Source organism: Solanum verrucosum, unplaced genomic scaffold, assembly GCF_900185275.1.
Source record: "Solanum verrucosum unplaced genomic scaffold, falcon-dt-bn FXZP01000261.1, whole genome shotgun sequence".
NCBI classification, from domain to species: domain Eukaryota; kingdom Viridiplantae; phylum Streptophyta; class Magnoliopsida; order Solanales; family Solanaceae; genus Solanum; species Solanum verrucosum.
The window spans coordinates 5,342,891-5,362,547 of NW_026019969.1; the positions used below are offsets into that span (position 1 = coordinate 5,342,891).

Below are 19,657 nucleotides of genomic sequence, written 5' to 3' on the forward strand. Positions count from 1 at the left end.
GGAATTATTGTAGTCTAAAATGATCATGTATGCCATTACTATCAATATTGTCCAAACTTCAATTGTTCTTTTCTAATTACAATCAAATGTCAAGTAGAATTCAAATCCAAAGGTAGGTGTGTACGTGAAATTACATTGGACCAGTTGTTATTGTGTCATATATTATCCTAATGCAATGTTTTTTTTTAACATTTTAATAAATTCAATATATTTATACAACAAAACCGTGAAAATCACCAGATAATGTTGATTTATTAATATTAATATAAGAAACTACTAAAATCTAATGAGAAGTGAACAATGTGTCTAGTTTGGTCAATGACCAAATTAAAGACTTCGAGACCCTCAATTTGCCGTCAAACTGTTCTATTTGACATTGATCAAGATGGTATTGTGATGATACTAATTTAATTTTAATAATAAACAATGCCAAATAATCATCGTTAGAAAAATTCAATATCTTTGACGGAATGCTTCCACTTTTTGAATAAGCTAAATGCTTATTTTTCTGTTTTGTTCAGAGAAAAGTCTTTTATCACTTTTATTAAATTTATAAAACTAAACTGTATTTTTATCAATAAAATAGTGAAATATCACATAAACAAATATACTTCTAGACTTTGAACTTTCAGGAAAAATAAATTACAACTATATATAACTTGTATTCTAGTTGTGGAATCAAATTAACATAAAATAAACTCAATAACTACACAGAGCTTTCTTAACATAAAAGTAATGTTTTTTTGACATCATAATCATGGGGAAAATTATAAGAAAGGGCTTAGGAAATATCAAAATTACTTCTGACGTTTGAATTTTAACTTGGTGCCTTCCATGGCCAAACAAATTAACCTTTTGTTTGGTTGTGTTTGTACTTTGAAGTTTGAACCAACAAAAGGAAGGTTCGTTGAGTTTTAAAAATCAAATTCTTTTGTCATAAAAACAAACAATAACATATTCACTATCTGATAAAATCGAGAGAAGATAGTGAATACACAATCTGATGTCGATAGAAAAATAACTTGATATATTTATTTTTATTTGTTTATATTAATTAATAATAATTGATACTTGATTTTTCAACAACTTAACTTCCTAATCACTTTCCCTTAACCGTGTGGGTCCCACATTTTTCGTCATTCTTCTTCTTTAATTCTTTTGCTGATTTCTTCAAAATACATCTTCTACTGTTCCTCTGCTTCTTAAAAAAAAGATGGGAATTTCTTGGAGTAAAAGACATCAAAATCATCACCTCCACCACCATCCTCCGCCGCCGCTGCTGCCGCCGCCGTCTTCTTCTATTGCTCCGCCCTTTCCTTCTCTGTCTCCACCACCACTGCCACCTCCCCACCCAACCTACTCCTCACCTCCACCTTCTACAACACCTCCCCCTTCCCGAAACCCTTATCCTTTACTAACCCCTCCTCCCCCACCCAACTACCCGCCTCCTTCTAATTCGAATTACCATTTTTGTTTCAGTCAGTCCAGTTATGGTACTAGACCTGTAGTCTATCAAAATCAGTATCCTCCTTATTATCATCCTCACAGTAATAACGGATGGGGTGGGTTTCGGCCTCCGCCGCCTCCTCCACCGCCGTTGCCGGCGGTGCCGTATGTGGATCACCAAAATGCGAAGAAGATTAAGAATGATGTTAATGTTCATAAGGATACTATCAGGGTTCATGTTGATGAATTCAATAAGGATTTCCATTTGGTTTCGTTTACTTTCGATGCGCTTGTTGATGGAAGGTACTTGATCATGTCTATCCTTGTACCTTTTTATATCTTTTGATTTGATTTCATCGTTCATTTTTTTTAGTTAATTATTATGCTATTGAGCTGAAGAACCTGCAATTGAAGATTAAAAGTATATTAAATTGAAAATGAGTGAGTAATCTGTAACTGATCTTATGAAGTGAGCTGGAAAAATGTTGCAAGCTTATGATTATGTTTATAAATTGGCTGTTGTTAACTTGTTTTGATGGATTATTGTGGTATCGGTTGGAATTATGATCCCTTTCATAGTAATAGCTTTTGGTTCTATTATGTGAACTTAGAACTCAGGGATAGAAGGATTGTATCATGTCGATGAGCCTGATAGTTTTGGATTGTCGGGAAAAAGTCAATTGTTAAGTATTGTTCTATGTGTTTGAAAAGAATCACATGGAATTAAAATGCCAAATCTCGCAAACCAGAATTTATTGGGTATATCAACAATTACCATGCCAATACTTGATTACTTCTAGTGTTAGAGTTAACTATTGACTTCCTTAATGTTGTATGGGAACTTGCAGTATATGCACTTTTGGGGCTTCGTTGTATGATTGGTTTATATCCAACTGGTTATTTAAGATTTTAACTGAGGTATTAAGATGCAAATTCTTCTGTTTCTTCAATCATTGAAATGATATTGTAGTAGTTGTGGCGAGAGTACCAATTCTAAGGCTTGACAAAAGTTTAATGGAAGGTATTATGAGTTATTTGTGAGGTGACCTTTTTCATTGCTTTGTCTTATATGGAAAAAACGAGTACATTAGAATGCATTGAAGATTTGCCTAACTCTGGAAGATAAAACTTCTTAGGTCATGGTCTCCAAACTAATAACTTATCTAATTTGATGAGCCTCATTGAGCTGAACTGATGGTCAATAATGTGTTAACAACTAGTAAGGTGTTTTATTTCCCCTTTTTCTTTTACAATCTTGGGCTATTTCCTTTGTAAATAATCCTAGGCTGGCATTGACTATATTGTGCCTCTTATTAATATGTATCTCGTTACTCAATATTGGGAATAGTGAATACAGATTATCAAGCTTTCAAATTTAAAGATGGTTTTGGTGAAAGATATTGGAATCTATTACCTTACTATGCCAGCAGGGAAATAGTGTCATCTTAAATGGCTGAATCCAGCTTACTAACCTTGTAAGCAGCACCAGGGAATGAACTAGTACATTGATATTGCTAATTGTACCTGGAAATGGATTTCTAGGAGATAGCATGTATCCCCTGAGTCTCTAGATCCAAATAATCTTGATTTGGAACAAATCAAATGTAACATAGAAAATATTTTTGCTATTTGAAATTTCTCTTGAACTTCAGACTATCTGAGGATATTTTGACTAGTTGGAATTCTATGCCTTAACTCAATGTGAAGCCAACAACTAAATAAGTAAAATTGTTATGAAGAAACTCAACAAAAAAAAGACAAAAAAAAACTATTAGATACCAATGGGTGTGGACTGGTCTTTGATTAGTAAAACGTTAACTGTTTTTTGTTGTCAAGTTGAAATTCCGAAGTTAAACTGGTCAATGAGAAAATATCAGACCTGTATTGCATCTTGTTGGTGGCATTTAGTGCTTTCTCTCAGGATGATTTGAGGTGTCCTCACAACCAGCTATTCTTTACTCGAATTTCATGAAGTGCAGCAAATATATTCCTTGATGAAGACTAGATTCAAAATAACACAAAAGACAATCAAATGAAAAACTAATTTAATTAGGAATCGTGGCATTTGCAATATTCTTCTTTTCTTTTTGATGACCGTGGTGTTTGGGTCAGCTTTCGCGCACCTCGACTACTTCCAGTCGATACCTGCCACCTCTCACCAGCAATAGGTACCAGGTAAGAATCACATAGTGTTTTTTTTTTGTCTCCACAGAGGTTGTTTTGAACCTGAGACCTCAAGTTCTTAACTACTTCATTGACCACTAGGCCACTCCCTTGGGTGCATTTGCAATATACTTCTTGACCAACTGAGGTTATATCAACTCATTTTCTTTTCCTTAGTTTCTTTTGTTTAGGACTTATTTTATTTGGTTGATTATTATATCAGCGAGTGAGATGATGATCGAAGCAAGGTACACTACCGAGATGCTTAATATGGTTGGTGTGTATGTAGTCTAAAGAGATTATGTGACTCCACTAGATGTACCATATAGCCAAGTCCCAAGAGAAACCATGAACCAAAAAAGAAGACCTTGCCCCACCCATGAGTAAATATTTCGCAGTAGCCTCATTAGACCATATATCTTTCTTGTTATATGATATATCCAGATAATAGGTAGGAGCATAAACTGAAACATTTTCGGGATACAAAAGTAGTTGTTAAATCGTTAGCACCACATAAAAACATCTGATGCAATTTTGCAAGATGTACCTTCATAAAAAAAATTTGCTAGATGTACTGCTTCATTGTCTAAGAAAACCATATTGTTTCCTTCGTTTTTTAAAAGCTCTTGTTTCAGGGACAAAACCCACAAAAGATGGATGTTGCCAGTAGGCAGTTCTTCTGGATCAGCCACTTCCTTAAAAATCAGATACCTGGACGGCAACATGCTCTTTGTATTTTAATTAATTATAAATTGTATATCTCTATCGGAAACAACCTCTCTACCCCGCAAAAGTAGAGATAAGGTTTGTGTACATCCTACCCTTTCCAGACCCCACCTTGTGGGGTCACACCCGGTTTGTTATTGTTTGTTGTTTATATCTCAAAGAGGTCGTATTTGTTTTGGTTAGTAGTAACATAATCCGTTCATTATCTAAATAAAGAGCATCTCTCACCAAAAGATCAATCTGATACGTATTTTGTGTTTCTATGAGAAGCTCAATGGAATGTAGTGAGTTGTCAACATATCACGCGAAAAAAATCCTTAATAAGTACTCCCTCTATCCTAATTTATGTGGTACAGATTAGTCTGTCCCAATAAGAATATCACCTTTCTACAATTAGAGCAATTTAACTTTAAAATTCCCTAATGATTTATAATCACACAAATGCCACAAATTTCAAAATCTTTCCTTTCTTAAATTTTGTGCCTAGTAAAATGGTGTCACATTAAATAGGACGGATGGAGTAATATTTAAGGGCTGGGCCTCGCTGACCTTTTAGTTGACTACTTTTTTGGAGTCACAAATAGCATTTCAATGGAAAAGTAGCCTTACAGCCATCTCTTGAAGGTTTGTGGTCCTAAGTTTCTCTTTTTTTGTTTTCCGCTGTTCTTGATGGGGTTTTGTGCAATAGAAACGAGTATATTTTTCTGTGATAAATTTATACTGTGTGCGTATACACACACACACAGTTTCTTTGTTCCAATGATTGCTACTTCTTACTTACGTTAGTGGTGCTGGTACTATGCTTTCCTAGGTTGGCACTCATTTGATGTTTCATGGACTAACACTTATTATTTTGACAAAATGAAAGAATAAAATTCATTTATATTCTTTTGTTTTTTGACTGCAGTATCACCATTTTCTACTTTGCTAAGGAGGGACCCAACTGCAAATTCAATCCCGTATATCCCGAAATCAAGCCTGTTCGAATACCATTTGTAAAAGGACTGGGCCAAAAGTTTTGCCAGCCTTCTGGAACTGGAATTGACCTGGGCTTTTTTGATGTCAATGACCTATCAAAGCCTCTCCAAGGAGAAGAAATTTTCCCGCTTGTTATATCAGCTGAGTCATGTCTGCCATCTACACCACTGGATGGCAAGTATGATGGGCAGTCACTGGATAAATCTCCCCATTCACAGATAACTGAAGCTGTGCTAGTGAAGAATAATGATGATCATTTTCAAGTGAAAGTGATCAAGCAGATTTTATGGATTGAAGGAGTTCGCTATGAGCTGAGAGAGATTTATGGGATCAACAATTCAGAGGAAACTAATGTCAATGATGAGGAGTCAGGAAAAGAATGTGTAATTTGCATGACTGAGCAGAAAGACACGGCAGTTTTGCCATGTAGACATATGGTATGATCATTAACTTTGACAGTTGCTTTATTTCTTCAATATCTCAAGATTAAAATATATGATAAGTCTAGATAATTTGGTACAATATGATTCTTGGCCCGTACTTTTATCTGTAGCCTGTTGAAAAAATGACATTGGATTTTACATTGGTGTAAAGCTGTTCCTCTTAAAAACAAAAAGATAAGGAAAAACTGAAGGCTCTTCTCCTGATAGAGTTTACTGGTGCACCATGGGCTATAGGTTTTAGCGGATATTGATAACATAGAAGACTTCGAGAATACGTGACCATTTCTGATGTCTCTGGTATTCACCAAGGCACACCCATTGATTGTTGTCTTGCATCTAGTATTAAAACTTTTGTATGAATCTCTTAGGTTATAGATGTTGGTTCAATACTTAATAACTGCAAACTGATGAATGTGGTTGTAATTTAGCAGACTTGGTACTTCCAGTAACATACTGGAATCCAGACTTTATTGGAGGTTGATATTGTGGAATATATTGACCTCTAGACCTGGAGTTGGGGATAAGGGCCTGAAAGTTTTAGAGGGGTCCAAATGATTTTTATCAAGTTTGAGAAAGTGTTACCTCTACGTTTCTCACTGAAAAAAGATTTAGAAGAATTTCACTACTAATACGCTAATATATTTAGAATGGTAAATAACTCAAGGATAATAATTTGTTTAAACTTTCTTTTTTGATATATTATATGTCATAAGTGGGAGGGAAGGAGTGATAAACATCCCCCCCCCTCCCCCCTCTTCCCTCTCAATAGAAGGAAGAGAAGTTGACTTCATGTTTTATGACCATTAGATATTCACAAGAAGTGGAAAGATATTTCGTGTTTTTAGAACCCAGAGGGACTGAAAGCTAGCTGCTGATTGAGTGTCCCCTGAAGCTATGTATGTAGTGTTTGAGAATGCTCTATTTTATCATTTGATCTTTCCTTTGATCAGTTCCTGTGGGAACTTCTTAAATTGCCCTTATATTAAATAAAAAAGGCGGAATGACTTGAAAGACCCTTGTACTTGGCTCCGTTTGTCAGTTGAACCCTCATACTCATCACTTTGCCAACTAGACCCTTAAACCCATTAGAATACAACATTTTAAGCCCTTTTCTCCTTCGGTCAGTGTGCGTGTAATGGACGCGATTACACGTGGAATTCCACATCATTTTTTTAGTGCCACATGCGAAATTAAGTGCTAAAATTTTTTTTAAAAAATCAAATAGATCAATTTTTTAATTTAATTTCTTAAACTTTTCAAATAGTCATCTTCTTCATATTTGGTTACAAATTGAGCACTAGATTCATACCCATTAGATCAAATTCTTCTTGATTTAACTTGTAAATTCAACTACAAGTTTACCAACACAAACTCAATGAACCCCAATCAAATTTTTTAATTAATTTTACAAATTCACAAGACCCATTTATTATTTTTTAAGCTTTTTCAAGCTTATCAATGGAGTTTTAAAATTTTCAATAGTCACAATCATCCTTCACATTATCCACATCTCCTCGTTGAAACCATCTAATAAAAGAATGATACTAATATTTTTCAAACCTAAAAAACGAAAATTTTAGAAGAAGTTGAGGCTACTGATTTGTATAAAAATAGAAGAAGAATAAGAGGCGGAGAAGAGTGAATTAATGTGGGGATGGAGAAAGAAGAAAGTTGAGGGTTGTGGTGAGGGGTAGAGGAGAGAGAGCTGGTGGAGAAGAAGAAAGGGTGGGTGTGGGTGAAGGAGGGTTGAAGAAGATAAATCTTATTTTCCCTTTTTTAATTTTGTTAAATTGATTTTTTTAAAAGTAAAATATTGTTTTAACTCGCTTTCAAGAGCGTGTAATCACGCATATTTCCAACTCACCAATATTAATGTCACATAAGCTCGGTCAATGATCAGAAGGGTTTAAAATATTGTGTTCTGATGAGTTTAAGGGTTTGGTTGGCAAAGTGATGAGTAGGAGGGTCCAACTGACAAACGGAGCCAAGTACATGGGATCTCCCAGGTCATTCCACCAATAAAAAATGAAAAAGAAGAAACATAGGTTAGCAAGAGAATGAAGTATTAAGTATACTATCCTAGCAGGAAATTCTCTTGTTTTATAGCTGTGACCTCTTAAATTCTCAATTTTTTTCCTCTTTGATGTCCGTTAACTGTGGTGTTTCAATTTTGCAGTGTTTATGTGGTGAGTGTGCCAAAGAACTGAGGCATCAATCAAATAAGTGCCCCATATGCCGCCAACCCATTGAGGAACTTCTGGAGATTAAGGTCAACGAAGGTAAAACTTAGATGATAAGGTCCATTGTTTGATGATATCGAAACTAATCTAATCATTTCTTAAGAACACAGAAATTTTATGAAGTATCTAATGAGTGATGTAAGACGCTCTATTTCTTGTGTTTTCAACCTTGACCTATATTTTCCCTTTCTGCTTTGTAGCTGCATCATAAGCTGGGATATTGTGACAGTGGAAGGAAGGTTTGTGTTTTTGGTGTACTATTCAGCGTGTGATTGTATAGCACAGAGATTGTATATAATACGGTGAATAATACAAAGTTTTTGTCAAGATTTTCATCTTTTTCTTAAAGGAAATTTGTAGACTAATTATGTCTTACGTTTATTTGTTGAGTTAAATGGATTGAGGACCCCATTGTCTTTCCTCTTTTGCATTTCCCGTTTTCATATGTGATGGAGAAAAAGTAAGTGGGAATATTTGTACTGCAAGTAAAGTGGAGAAAAAGAGCACATGAAGAATCAAGGGTTTGGCTCTAGTAGGATTTTGAGAAGACAAAAGGCTGAAATGTTGTCTGAAAGTATATTTGAATGGGAACAAATAGATTGGAAGAGGAGACAATTTTGAATGACGATAAAGCAAAAGTGTCTATGCTGATCCCAAGGTTTGAACTTTAACGCATCACTGGATCATGTTTCTCATGTTCTTGACACCAAAGGAGGAAAAAGTGTGCAAGTTTAATTCCTTTTCCACTTCCCTTTTTTTGGGGTTTTCAACTGCAGAGTCAAAGTTGGGAAAGAAAGAATATAGCTAGTGTGGGAAAAGACATTGAGAAGAACTAAAATGTAAGTTTCCTAAAGCTTTTCTTTTTTCAATGGAAAACTACATTTTCTGAAAAAAGTTTTTGCTCTGTGTGATCTCCAAAATATAGCTAGTATTGCAGTACACTACAGACTAGAGAGAAATTTTTGTTACAAGGGTGAGTGAGGAGAAAAAAATTAAAGAGGTGACAACGGCAACGGCTATGGGCTAATGGGACAGCTAGCGAAATTTAAAACATACTATTACCCTTTCTGTAGATTGTTTTAGAAAAGGAAGACGAACTTTAAATACAACAGTGAAGTCTGGAAAGAATAGAGGGTATAGTTTCGGCTCAAGGGGGAAAAGTTCAAAGCAAATAACTTCATTTGATACTATTATTCCCCTTTTCAGTTCAAATTAAGAACTTCGAATCTTTTGCAATTTCAGATATACCAACTTGAAAAGGGGTTAGGTAGTTTATTCGAAAGAAAAAAAAACTCACCATACATACATGTTGTGTCTAAATTAGTTTTTGCGTATATGAATTGCTCAAATTATTCTTTTGGCTTATCCAAAGAATATGAATATATATAAGGAAAACACTCAAATTTGCCTATACTATATCCTCTGTTATACTTTTGGTTATTCATTCTTATATCGTTGAAAAATCATCTCTAACGTATGACAAGTGGATTTTGTCAAAATGATTCGACGAAAATTGCCTAAATTTTTCCTCGAATTTTGACTATATGCCTTCAACTTTGAGTTCAGTTTGGGGGTCTAGGTCAAAATGAACTTTTTCCTAGCATAGGTAAAATTAGAGCATAAAGTATATAATCAATAATGGAAACTAAAGTTGCTCCATAGGAGAATTGATAAAGGAATAGAGATGATGATAAAAATCATATGTACTGGTGAACGAAGTGAAAAGATCGAAGAAAGGACATGAGAAATTATACTTTTTCCATATATATTTTAATTAATTGTAGAGAATTTTCTTTTCTTCTTAAACTATATGGTTAAGCAAAATAGTGTAATAATAAAATAATATAAAATAGATTCCAGATTGATGGTGATAGAAAACCTAATCCAAAAGGATTGGCGTGAAGTTGGAACTGGCAACAGTGAGGCAAACAGGGAGGTTTGTCCCCCGACAACAGTAGACGCGTCTTCGCCACAAACATTATCGAGTTCACCTGAATTTAATATTTTTCATTAAAAATAATAAGTTTTATATGAGAATCAACTAAACTAATTATTTCAATTCGAGTTCATCTGAATTCAATATTTCAATTCTTTTTTGACTTGTTTTTAATTTCAAACTCAATTAAAAGGCGGATCCCACGAAACAAACAATCAACAGGACACAGAGCTTTCAAGTACCAAAAGTACCATCAATATTTGACGTAAAATATTATTTTTCTTGCACATGGCTACTGTGTCAATTATTGATAGAGGAATAGCTGGCTTTTCTATTTTTAATAATAATAATAATTACTATTATTTTTGTGTGATTTGTTTTTTTATTGTAAATCCAAAGGAAAGAATTGGACAGTTGATTGTTGTCTAGTCTCTTCATTGGGGTCCTCCCTCCTTCACTTTCTTATCTGCTATAATAATGAAATGCAATTGAACATGATTAGTACCCATACTAGCAGCTACAATAACACTCACATTATTGTGATAACAACAATATACTAATTAATAGTGCTTCCATTAAATATGGCTCAAAGAAAAGTCAAATTTGGTGGCATAAACGCTATATTGAGTAATAATTGAAGAGTGAAAAACAAAAATATAAAGTTAAGAATCAATGGCGCTACTAATTCACTAAGGAAAAATCGTTCCCTATCGAAAGGTTCTTTATTTTCATGGCTCAAATTAAAAGAATTGATTATTTGTAATCTCTAATTACTATAGAAGTTAACCATGAGACAAACTTAATGGAAGTAGTTATCTGCAATTAATAGGAATTTGTGCGTTAACTCTTTTTTTTTGGGTTTTTCATCCCATTTGATCTTCCTATTGGGGTTTTGACTAAATTCAGATTCACACTTCCTAACAACAATAACTTCATTTTCAGGAAAACTCAAACCCGAAACTATCTGAATAAAATAATTAAATACTTTTCACTTCATCACAACAACAATGATCGGTACATTTTGTTTTTTTTGTTAGCAAGGGAATCGATTCCAGATATTTTCTCTGTGGTATTGATGTAAAGTGAAACAAACACATCTGAAACCAGAGGAAGACCTTTTCGTCCTTATATTTTGTGATTGATTGGACAAATAAACTTAGGATCTAATATTATTGGATTTTAGATTTTAAGTTACTAACTTTCAAATTAATAACTTATACTCTTTTCATCCACTTTTAATTGTTATGTTGTGTTTTTCGAAAGTTAATTTGATTAATTTTCAATGTTAAATTATTTTACATTAATTTGATAGTTTAAACTAGAAATTTAGATATTTAAAAACTATACGACAAGTACTGTAAATTGTAATTTTTTGCATATCAATATGATGAAAAAATACATCATAAAATGCTAATCAAATTTCTTATAGTTTGACTCTAAAAAAGAAAATCATAATAATTAAAAGTGGACGTAGAGAGTAATATTCCATGAATTTTAAAGTATATACATATTTTAAGTATTTTAAGATATAAACATATTGATTCTTTAGCTCAACACTCGATTGATTGTGCACATAATTTTAGAAAAAACACTAAAAGAAAAATTAACATGAAAGTCAAATATAAGCAAACTATCAAAAATTTCTTTTTTCTTTTAATATGTAGTGATAAAAATTACACCTTTAAATAATGAGCTGCTTTAGCCAATATAGCTCTACTATCTTTTACGACAAAAAAAAAAGTAAAAATAATGGTGACTGTCCTAACAAACTATCTTTATTATTTTTTATTATTAAAGATAAATCAGAATGTTAAACTTACAAGTTTAGTACTCTTTTATCCTTTTGTGCACTTAGACAATAAATCACCTTTCTCTAAATGTAGTAATTTATCACTCATGTAGTACTATATTATTTTGACATTCCCTTTTGGAACCATTCCAATAAATTTAACCTTTTCCTAACATGGAAAACTTTATTCCTTCCTAATATTCAAATATTCAAACCAAATTATTTTAATACTTCATGGGTCCTAGGAAAAATGATAGAACTTGAGTATGAAGTAAATACACCTAAATTTGCTTGCATGAATTTGTATATTGATTATTCAAAAAATAAAAAATAAAATCTACTGAACAGAGAAAAGAATTCCAAATAGTACTCCACACCTAATTCTTCGCTTGATTGGACAACTGGAGGAGCTGCTTTTAATAATTTTATGAAAATAATTGATCAACTCTATTGACTACTTTGACTAGTTGATGGCATAATATTCTTGAGTGCTAATATTTGGTAAATTCTACGGCAGAATTTATTAACCAGTTTTCATTTTAGTCAAATCATTAATTAACATTTAAGGTGGACAGAGTCTTTTTTATCATTTTTTTTATACTGGTCCCACTAATAGAAATTTGTAGTGGGAAATCCAAATTTAGAGATAAAATATTTTCTATCAAAAATAATTTTATATCAAACTTGATTGTAGACATCTAATTAAGATAAAACAATATTTATCACTTCACCTCCATCGATACGTAACAAAGACAGGTCTATATATATTAATAGGACGCGCCATTATGGTACCTAAGCCATTTTCTTATCATGCTTTAAAAATCAAATCGTCCTCTAAAAACATGGCATTGCGCATGTTTAAGTTGTTGGATGTCAAATTTGTTATTGCTATAAATTTTTAAAATACTTAGTTGTTTAATTGTAGAAGTAATTTAATATTGAATTTGATTTCAGAAAATATTTAGTTTCTTAATTTTGGAGAATAGTATATCACTTTGTTTATGCAGCTACTTAAAATCGTATGATTAATAAATTTTAAAAGACAAATTTCATTGATATTTTCTATCTTTATTGCTTGTATCTTTCTAACAAATTTACTGTTCTTCTATCGGAAGATTGTATAAAATAGCAAATTATTAATTCAAATTAAATGTTATAACCATAGTTTGATTTAATTGTAATCCGTAGCAAACAGTTGTCATTCGTCTCTCCCTAGGTTTCTCGCTCGCCACTCTTGCCAATCTCTCCCTCGCCTCTCTCTCTTTTATACAAACACAAATATATAAAATGCGTTTGTGTTTGTATAAAGCGAGAAAAAACTGTATATACAAATATGAATACATATATTTTCGTTCTATACACTTATAATTATACAAATTCAGATCTTCCCATGCCCAGGTCTCTTTTGCCTTTCTCTATTTCTCGCTTTCTACAAACACAGATTATACAATTACAATGTATAATTTGTGTTGTATAAAGCTAGAGAGAGATTTGATATACAAATGTTTTATTTCGATTAAATTGTATACAAATTTAATTTTAATGTAGATATACAAACACATAAAATTGAAAGGAGAGGCTGTCAGCGATTTATACAAATGGTCTGCCAGCAAAATTATACAAATTAGAAACTCCTGCCAGTGAGTTATACAATCTAATACTCCATAGATAACATAAAATTTGTTATGAAGCGCAATTATACAAACTATAGCTATAACTTATTCTTTTTGATGTGTTTAAAAAAAATATCTCTTACTGGCTTACGATAGACAGTCTCTTTTTATGTTAATTATTTATCACACAAAAAATATGACAACTTAATCGGCGGCGCAGACTTGTATTTCGTTGTTGCCGACGTCTAACACATTTTGTAACGTTAGGCGATATACAATTTTGTCTCTCATTTTTATACCAACCATTCTTTCTTTTTTTCTTTTTCTTTTTTAATTACCATCTCTAGGAGCTCCTACCCCTTTTGCTCCCTTGGTGACTCGAATTCGCAACCTTCAAGTTGAAAGTGAGGAGTGTTTACCATCCGAGCAAATCCCTCTTGTCTATACCAACCATTCTTGGTTTACATTATTTCACTAAAGTAGTGACGATAGAGAAATTTCAGATCAAATTATTAAATTGAAGATATTTGTTCAATTTTGTGTTAAGAACATTTTTCATTTTTTTGAAAGTAAAATTATGATATATTTATTTACGGGAAAAAGTCATATTTGATGTATTAAGTAATAATAGGAGCAAACTATTGGTGATAGGAGCATTTTTGGATAAAATTATTGATAAAAGAGTATTTTAACATCAAACTATTAAATGATGATATTTTGTTTAATTATGCATCGTTCAAAAATTATTTTGAGTTTTTGAGTTCAAAGGTGAAACTATAATTAATAGATTATACATAAAAAAATGTTGAAAGTGGGTATCAAACCCACATATCTCGCAAGAAACAGAAATTTTGCATCCTCTTTTCTACCTTTGGACCATTTGTTTGGTTTTTTATATGGATTCAGACTGTAATAATTATAGTATAAGTTTATTAGAATGTTTAATGCAAATATGAATTTATATAAAAATTACTAGATTCGTGTGAACTCGATATTGTACTATAACTTCATTATCTACTAATAATTCCTTCTTTTCTTGTGCTTATTTTGCTTTAAATTAAATATATAGAACTATCATGCTCTTAATTATGGTGTACAGATACACAAGTGACTTAGTTATAACCAAATTGGAAATTATTATGATTCCTTAAAATATTGGTTATGAGACCATCCTTTCTGTCACCCTTCTTTTGTTTGTCTATAATTAAGGCATAAGCTAATATTCCATGTATAAAATATTACAAATTGCCTTCATAATTATATTTTTGAAAGGGAAGTTAATTAGTTGAATCCATAGTGCTAACGCTTTTGAGCATTTGTCACAACGCATATTTAATCCACTTTTTACTTTCCAATCGATAATATTTTTTGGAATATGTTAGCGCTGCGAGCCAATATTTTTAGCAAATTTTAAATTAAAAAAATAAAAAGAAGAGAGAAGATGCAATAGGGATATAGAAGATAATTTACCGGTATGTTTTTTTAGCTCATCATTAGCTTTTCGATTTAGGATATGCCAATAATGTTACTTTAAAATGATAATATTTGTTCTTGCATAACCAAGATAAAAATTCATTATTACTAATCTTATAAATTATACCTACATTATGTTGCATGTTTAACATATATTTACATACACACGGATATAAAAAAAATATTAAGTTTAGATAAATCGGTGCTGCAACGCTGCATTCGGTTATGTTCCTAAGTCAAGGAGTTTGAATTTTATGTCAAAAATGAATAACAAAAATATAAATTAGAAGGGCGATTATATCAAAGAAAGAATTAATCTCAAGTTAACGGTTAATTCAAACTATGTGTAGAAAATAAATTTTATAATAACAACAAGACGACAAACTAAACTATATCTTTTCATGATTGTTTGATCCATTAACCGGTCAAGACATATAAATATTATGTTATTCTCTTCATTTCAATTTAAGTATCTTAATTAGTTTAATTTTACACCAATTTAAAAAATAAATAAAAACTTTATATTCATAATCTCAAAAAAAATATATATGTAAATTTTAAATTTATCGCGTAAAATATTAAAATAGAAAAATCATATATCTCAATATTAGGGGTGTGCAAAAACCGAACAAAAAAAAGTGTTATTGGTTTATTGCTATTGGGTTATTGGATTAACGGATTTTTAATAGCTTTATAAAAAAATTATCTGATTCGGTTCGGTGTTGATTTTTAATATTGGGTTATTGGATAAACCGATAACCCATTAAGACTATAGTAATTTACTACTTTTACCTATACATAAATACTAAAAATTGATCTCAATATCTTACTAGTTATGTCTTTGTCATTTAGCCTTCAATTAATATTTCACTGTGACTTTGAGTTCACAACTCCACATTATACAAACCGTCAAAATTCAAAACCTAAAATAAGAACCCTATTCCTCTTAATTTTTCTTTGTGTTACAAATGTATATATAGTTCTTTTCACGTTTGTTATTATTGTTTCTATTTTATGATCATGTATAAGTTACATTATTGTCTTGTCATGAAAAATTTATTAGAGAAGTCATATATTTGTTTGATAAATATTTTCTTATTGATTAAATCGAAAAATCGAACCGTTAAAGATCAAAACCGATTAACCAAAATTGATAAAAAGCATCTTATTGATTTGGTTATTGATTTAGTATATTTCTAAATTGAAAACTAATAAATTAAATTGATAATATATAAAACCGAATCGAACCGACCGATGCTAAAGAAATTTCCTAAATCACTATTTTGGTATAGCAAATTAAAAATCGTTTTACGAACCAGCCAATAGTTTGAAAAAGCACAAATTCAATAAAGAAAGATTTTTATGGTTTTTGGGTTAAGTGTCCAAGTGAGTGGGTAGTTCTTTTTTGGCACCATTATATTCAAACTTTCTTTAATTTTTGACAGAAAAAAGTGGTGCTTTCAAAGGGGGGCAATTAGGCAAAAAGAAACCAAAATTTCTTCACGGGGTTAGGCTTTCAAGGAAACAAGAACAACAATTATTTTGGTAAATTGAGAAAGTAGGTCCAAACCCAAGGCCAAGGGTATGATTTAATTGTGGAAAATCATGAGATTTCAAACTCAAATTTTAAGTTTCGCTAAATTAAATTACTATATATTTGTGCTGATGAAAAGTAATATGTATTTTTTGAAATTAATCGAAATGCTTGTAAATTGATTCGAACAACACAAAAAAGAGAGGTCCAAACATAGAGAAAAACATATCATTATCGAAACCAAACCCTAAAAACTCTATTTTATGTCTCGACTCATAGTGGTTGTCTATATCAGACAAGGTATGAAGATTGGTTTTTGGATTTGGTGTCCCATTTTAATTTACGTCTCTTTAAATTTAACAAGATATATTTCTATAATAATGCTCTACCGTCCTTTTTTGTTTTTCCTATTTTAAAAATTTATCTTCCACTCAAGTTATAATATGAAATTTTCATAATATGTCCAACAGTTAACTACTGTCTCTCTGCCTTTTCTGGTATGTGGTTACTTTATTCTATTTGTATTTAAAATAAATAAATACAATTTAGAACTTTAGCTGTAAATTATAACCCTATTATATTAATTGTGAACCATTTATACCACACTAGTCAAGACTATTTTTTAATAATATTGGAATAAGGTGCACTGGCTCTGACACAAGTAATAAGGGACAAAAAAATAATTTTTGTATGGCTCTTTTTGTGGACAAAATTCATTTAAATTCACTGCATTTATCCTACAACATTATCTCTTTCTACCTAGGTAAGGTCCTCTAGCTTTCTATCAAAATCACTAGAGACAAAATTTTGTGAATAATTTAATGTCAATACTTATTATAGAGACATGACCTTTTTCTGATTTTTAATTACAAGAAAAGCACGTTACAATTTACTTTTTCATGTCAAATGAACATTTTTTGTGATTTGCAATAGTAATTATATATATGGTGACTGGTGTAATAGAAGGATTAATAAAAAATGAACTGTGTTTAATTGCAACATAAAATGTTACCTGAGATTGGTGGAAGAAGGAAATGATTCTCTAACACGTAAAATGATTCAATCAATTTAGGTAGGTTGAATATCAAGTTAGCTCACTTATTTCAGATGTAAGATCAACCTTCTTTATTGAGCATTTTTATTTACTGAAGCAACTTGAACAAAATAAAAAAGTAAAGAAAGAAATTCATTGACCTACGTTAATAACGTGATAAACTAACAAGTTGATCACCATTTGTTATACTTGGTCCCATTAAAGTTAGGTTATATGTCAATAAAATTATAATACAATGCATTTAATAGAAAAAGGTTCTATCGTTTTAAATTTTTAATTTTTTTTTTTTTTTGAAAATATTGATACCCTAATGATGATGATTTATGAGAGTTGATATATATTTTATCATGTAGGTTTAAGTGTAACACTTTGAGGTTGACAAAAAAGTAAAAAGTGTAACATGTCCATTGGTTCGTAGTTCCGTTCAACCTAAAAATTCTGCAATTCAATAATTTAAATAACCATATATTTAATGGGAACAAAAGACTTTTTCATTTGAAAATTATGGTATACGAGTAAAATGGCAATAGTGAGCTCATTAGAATAACTATTAAGATTTTGAATATATATAAGGAGCATTTTCAAGTAGTGCAAGCCAAAGCAATGATACATTACTTATGTGTAAGTTAAATGTATGAAATTGATTTGGATGTCAAAATCACAAAATTTCTTTGTCAAACTAGTCTAATATATTAGGTATGTAACTTAGCCATTTGATAGTTAACAAGTGCACACAATTATTTTTGATGGATTGAGGTAGGCACTAGGCATTATTATAAAAGTTAGTCAATTGGGCCAATTATGATTGAATAGATGGAGAAATTAAAAAAATTAAATCTCAGTAGTCAAATTCTTATAGTCAGTGATTATTTAAAATCAAAATGATTTATAATATTATCAAAAGAAAGATAACTTCGACCTTCACAAATTACAATAAGCGATGTCTGAGTTACTGTACACAAGTTGAAGTAAGTTTCATGAATATTTGAGTGCAATTTAATATGCTGATAATTAAAAAAAAAACCTTTTTAAAATATCAAAGTACTTTAAAAAAATCATTTGTAGTAAGTAAAATTTAGTTACGTGGAGGATACATAAAAGAAACGTATGTATTAAATCTCGAATATTTAAACATTTGAGCAAGACATGTGAGCTAATTACGGAGAGATTGACATAAATGATAACTTATTTTTAGTTATAGGTTTAAAATACTCCCTTAAGTATCAATTTTGCAGTTTAAATCTTTTATGTTTATGAAAAGTAGACATTTTTTCGTCTTTCGTCAAGTTTTCAAAAACCGCAATATAGAAAATACATCCGATACAAATAATAGACAAAAGTTAATAGAGAAATTGCATCTCAAAAAATTTCACTAGGCTCTTTAAAATAGATAAAAATAAACTATAAAATTTGTACTTCCAAATGTGAGCTCCTTTTAATAATATTTTCTGTATTTTTACAATTTCAAGAATAAGAATTTACTAAATACTTGACTAAACTGAAAGTGCTCACTTTTACAGTTAAAAAATTAAAATAATTATATTTTTAAAAACTATTTTAAACGTATGTATCACAAAAAATAAAAGATCATATTTATCATTTTCTCCTGTAGTAGTTATGCAATGGAGCCAGAGAAGAGTATAATACTAACATATTTTTAGTGGAATAAGTAGCCAACCCAAAAGAAAATAAAAGAACAAATTCAAGGTTGATGAACACAAAGTTCCAAAGTCTTACCACTTCCGTGGATATAGTGCAGTAAATGAATTATTTTTCTCTTCGTTAGAGGTTTCGATTTCGAAACTTTAATATATAAATTTTGTTTGTTAAGGATTGTTTTTTAAAAAAATGAGGCCTTATGTAATACAAATTTAAAATAATTAAACTCTATGGATAATGAACACCGTAAAAAAATTATTCAAATCCCCATATTATAATCCATGCTTTATCAGTGGTCAAATCTTCTATTTTAGTTCACATGAAAGAAAAAGCAAAACAAAACTAAAACTCATTAAAAAAACATGGCAACCCCAAAAGATCCTATAATCTCACCGTCCTATTTTACGTGATTTATTTAACTGAACACAAATTAGAGAAAAAAAACTAATATACAAAATTTTATAATTTAAAAGTAGTATTTTTTTTTGGTGAACACATTAAAAAAAGGTAACAGAAAGCAGTATCATCACTAATGAGTAATGACCAATTTATAAAAAAAAATGTTTCTTTTCGGACTGCCCATTCAAATTTGTTCTTATATTT

The 19,657-nt window shown here is 30.8% G+C and overlaps 1 protein-coding gene across 2 annotated transcripts; it reads left to right on the forward strand.

The window, feature by feature from the left end:
- Nucleotides 1–1,123: 1,123 nt before the first annotated feature.
- Nucleotides 1,124–8,352, forward strand: LOC125816025 (probable E3 ubiquitin-protein ligase LUL4). Of its 2 annotated transcripts, XM_049495618.1 has the most exons (4): nucleotides 1,124–1,749; nucleotides 5,243–5,750; nucleotides 7,933–8,035; nucleotides 8,197–8,352. In XM_049495618.1, the coding sequence occupies exons 1-4, from the start codon at nucleotides 1,214–1,216 to the stop codon at nucleotides 8,205–8,207; spliced, it is 1,158 nt and encodes a 385-aa protein (XP_049351575.1). In that variant the 5' UTR covers nucleotides 1,124–1,213; the 3' UTR covers nucleotides 8,208–8,352. The 2 variants fall into 2 exon arrangements, with proteins under 2 accessions (XP_049351575.1, XP_049351576.1); XM_049495619.1 differs by lacking the exon at nucleotides 8,197–8,352 and having other exon boundaries at nucleotides 1,200–1,749; nucleotides 7,933–8,046.
- The last annotated feature ends 11,305 nt before the right edge of the window (nucleotides 8,353–19,657 follow it).

Excerpts from the sequence above, each read along its gene's own strand:
- LOC125816025 (XM_049495618.1), top strand. The coding sequence starts at position 1,214 with ATGGGAATTTCTTGGAGTAAAAGACATCAAAATCATCACCTCCACCAC. Across the intron at positions 1,750-5,242 it reads GATGCGCTTGTTGATGGAAG|TATCACCATTTTCTACTTTG; the intron begins GTACTTGATCAT and ends TTTTGACTGCAG. Across the intron at positions 5,751-7,932 it reads TTTTGCCATGTAGACATATG|TGTTTATGTGGTGAGTGTGC; the intron begins GTATGATCATTA and ends TCAATTTTGCAG.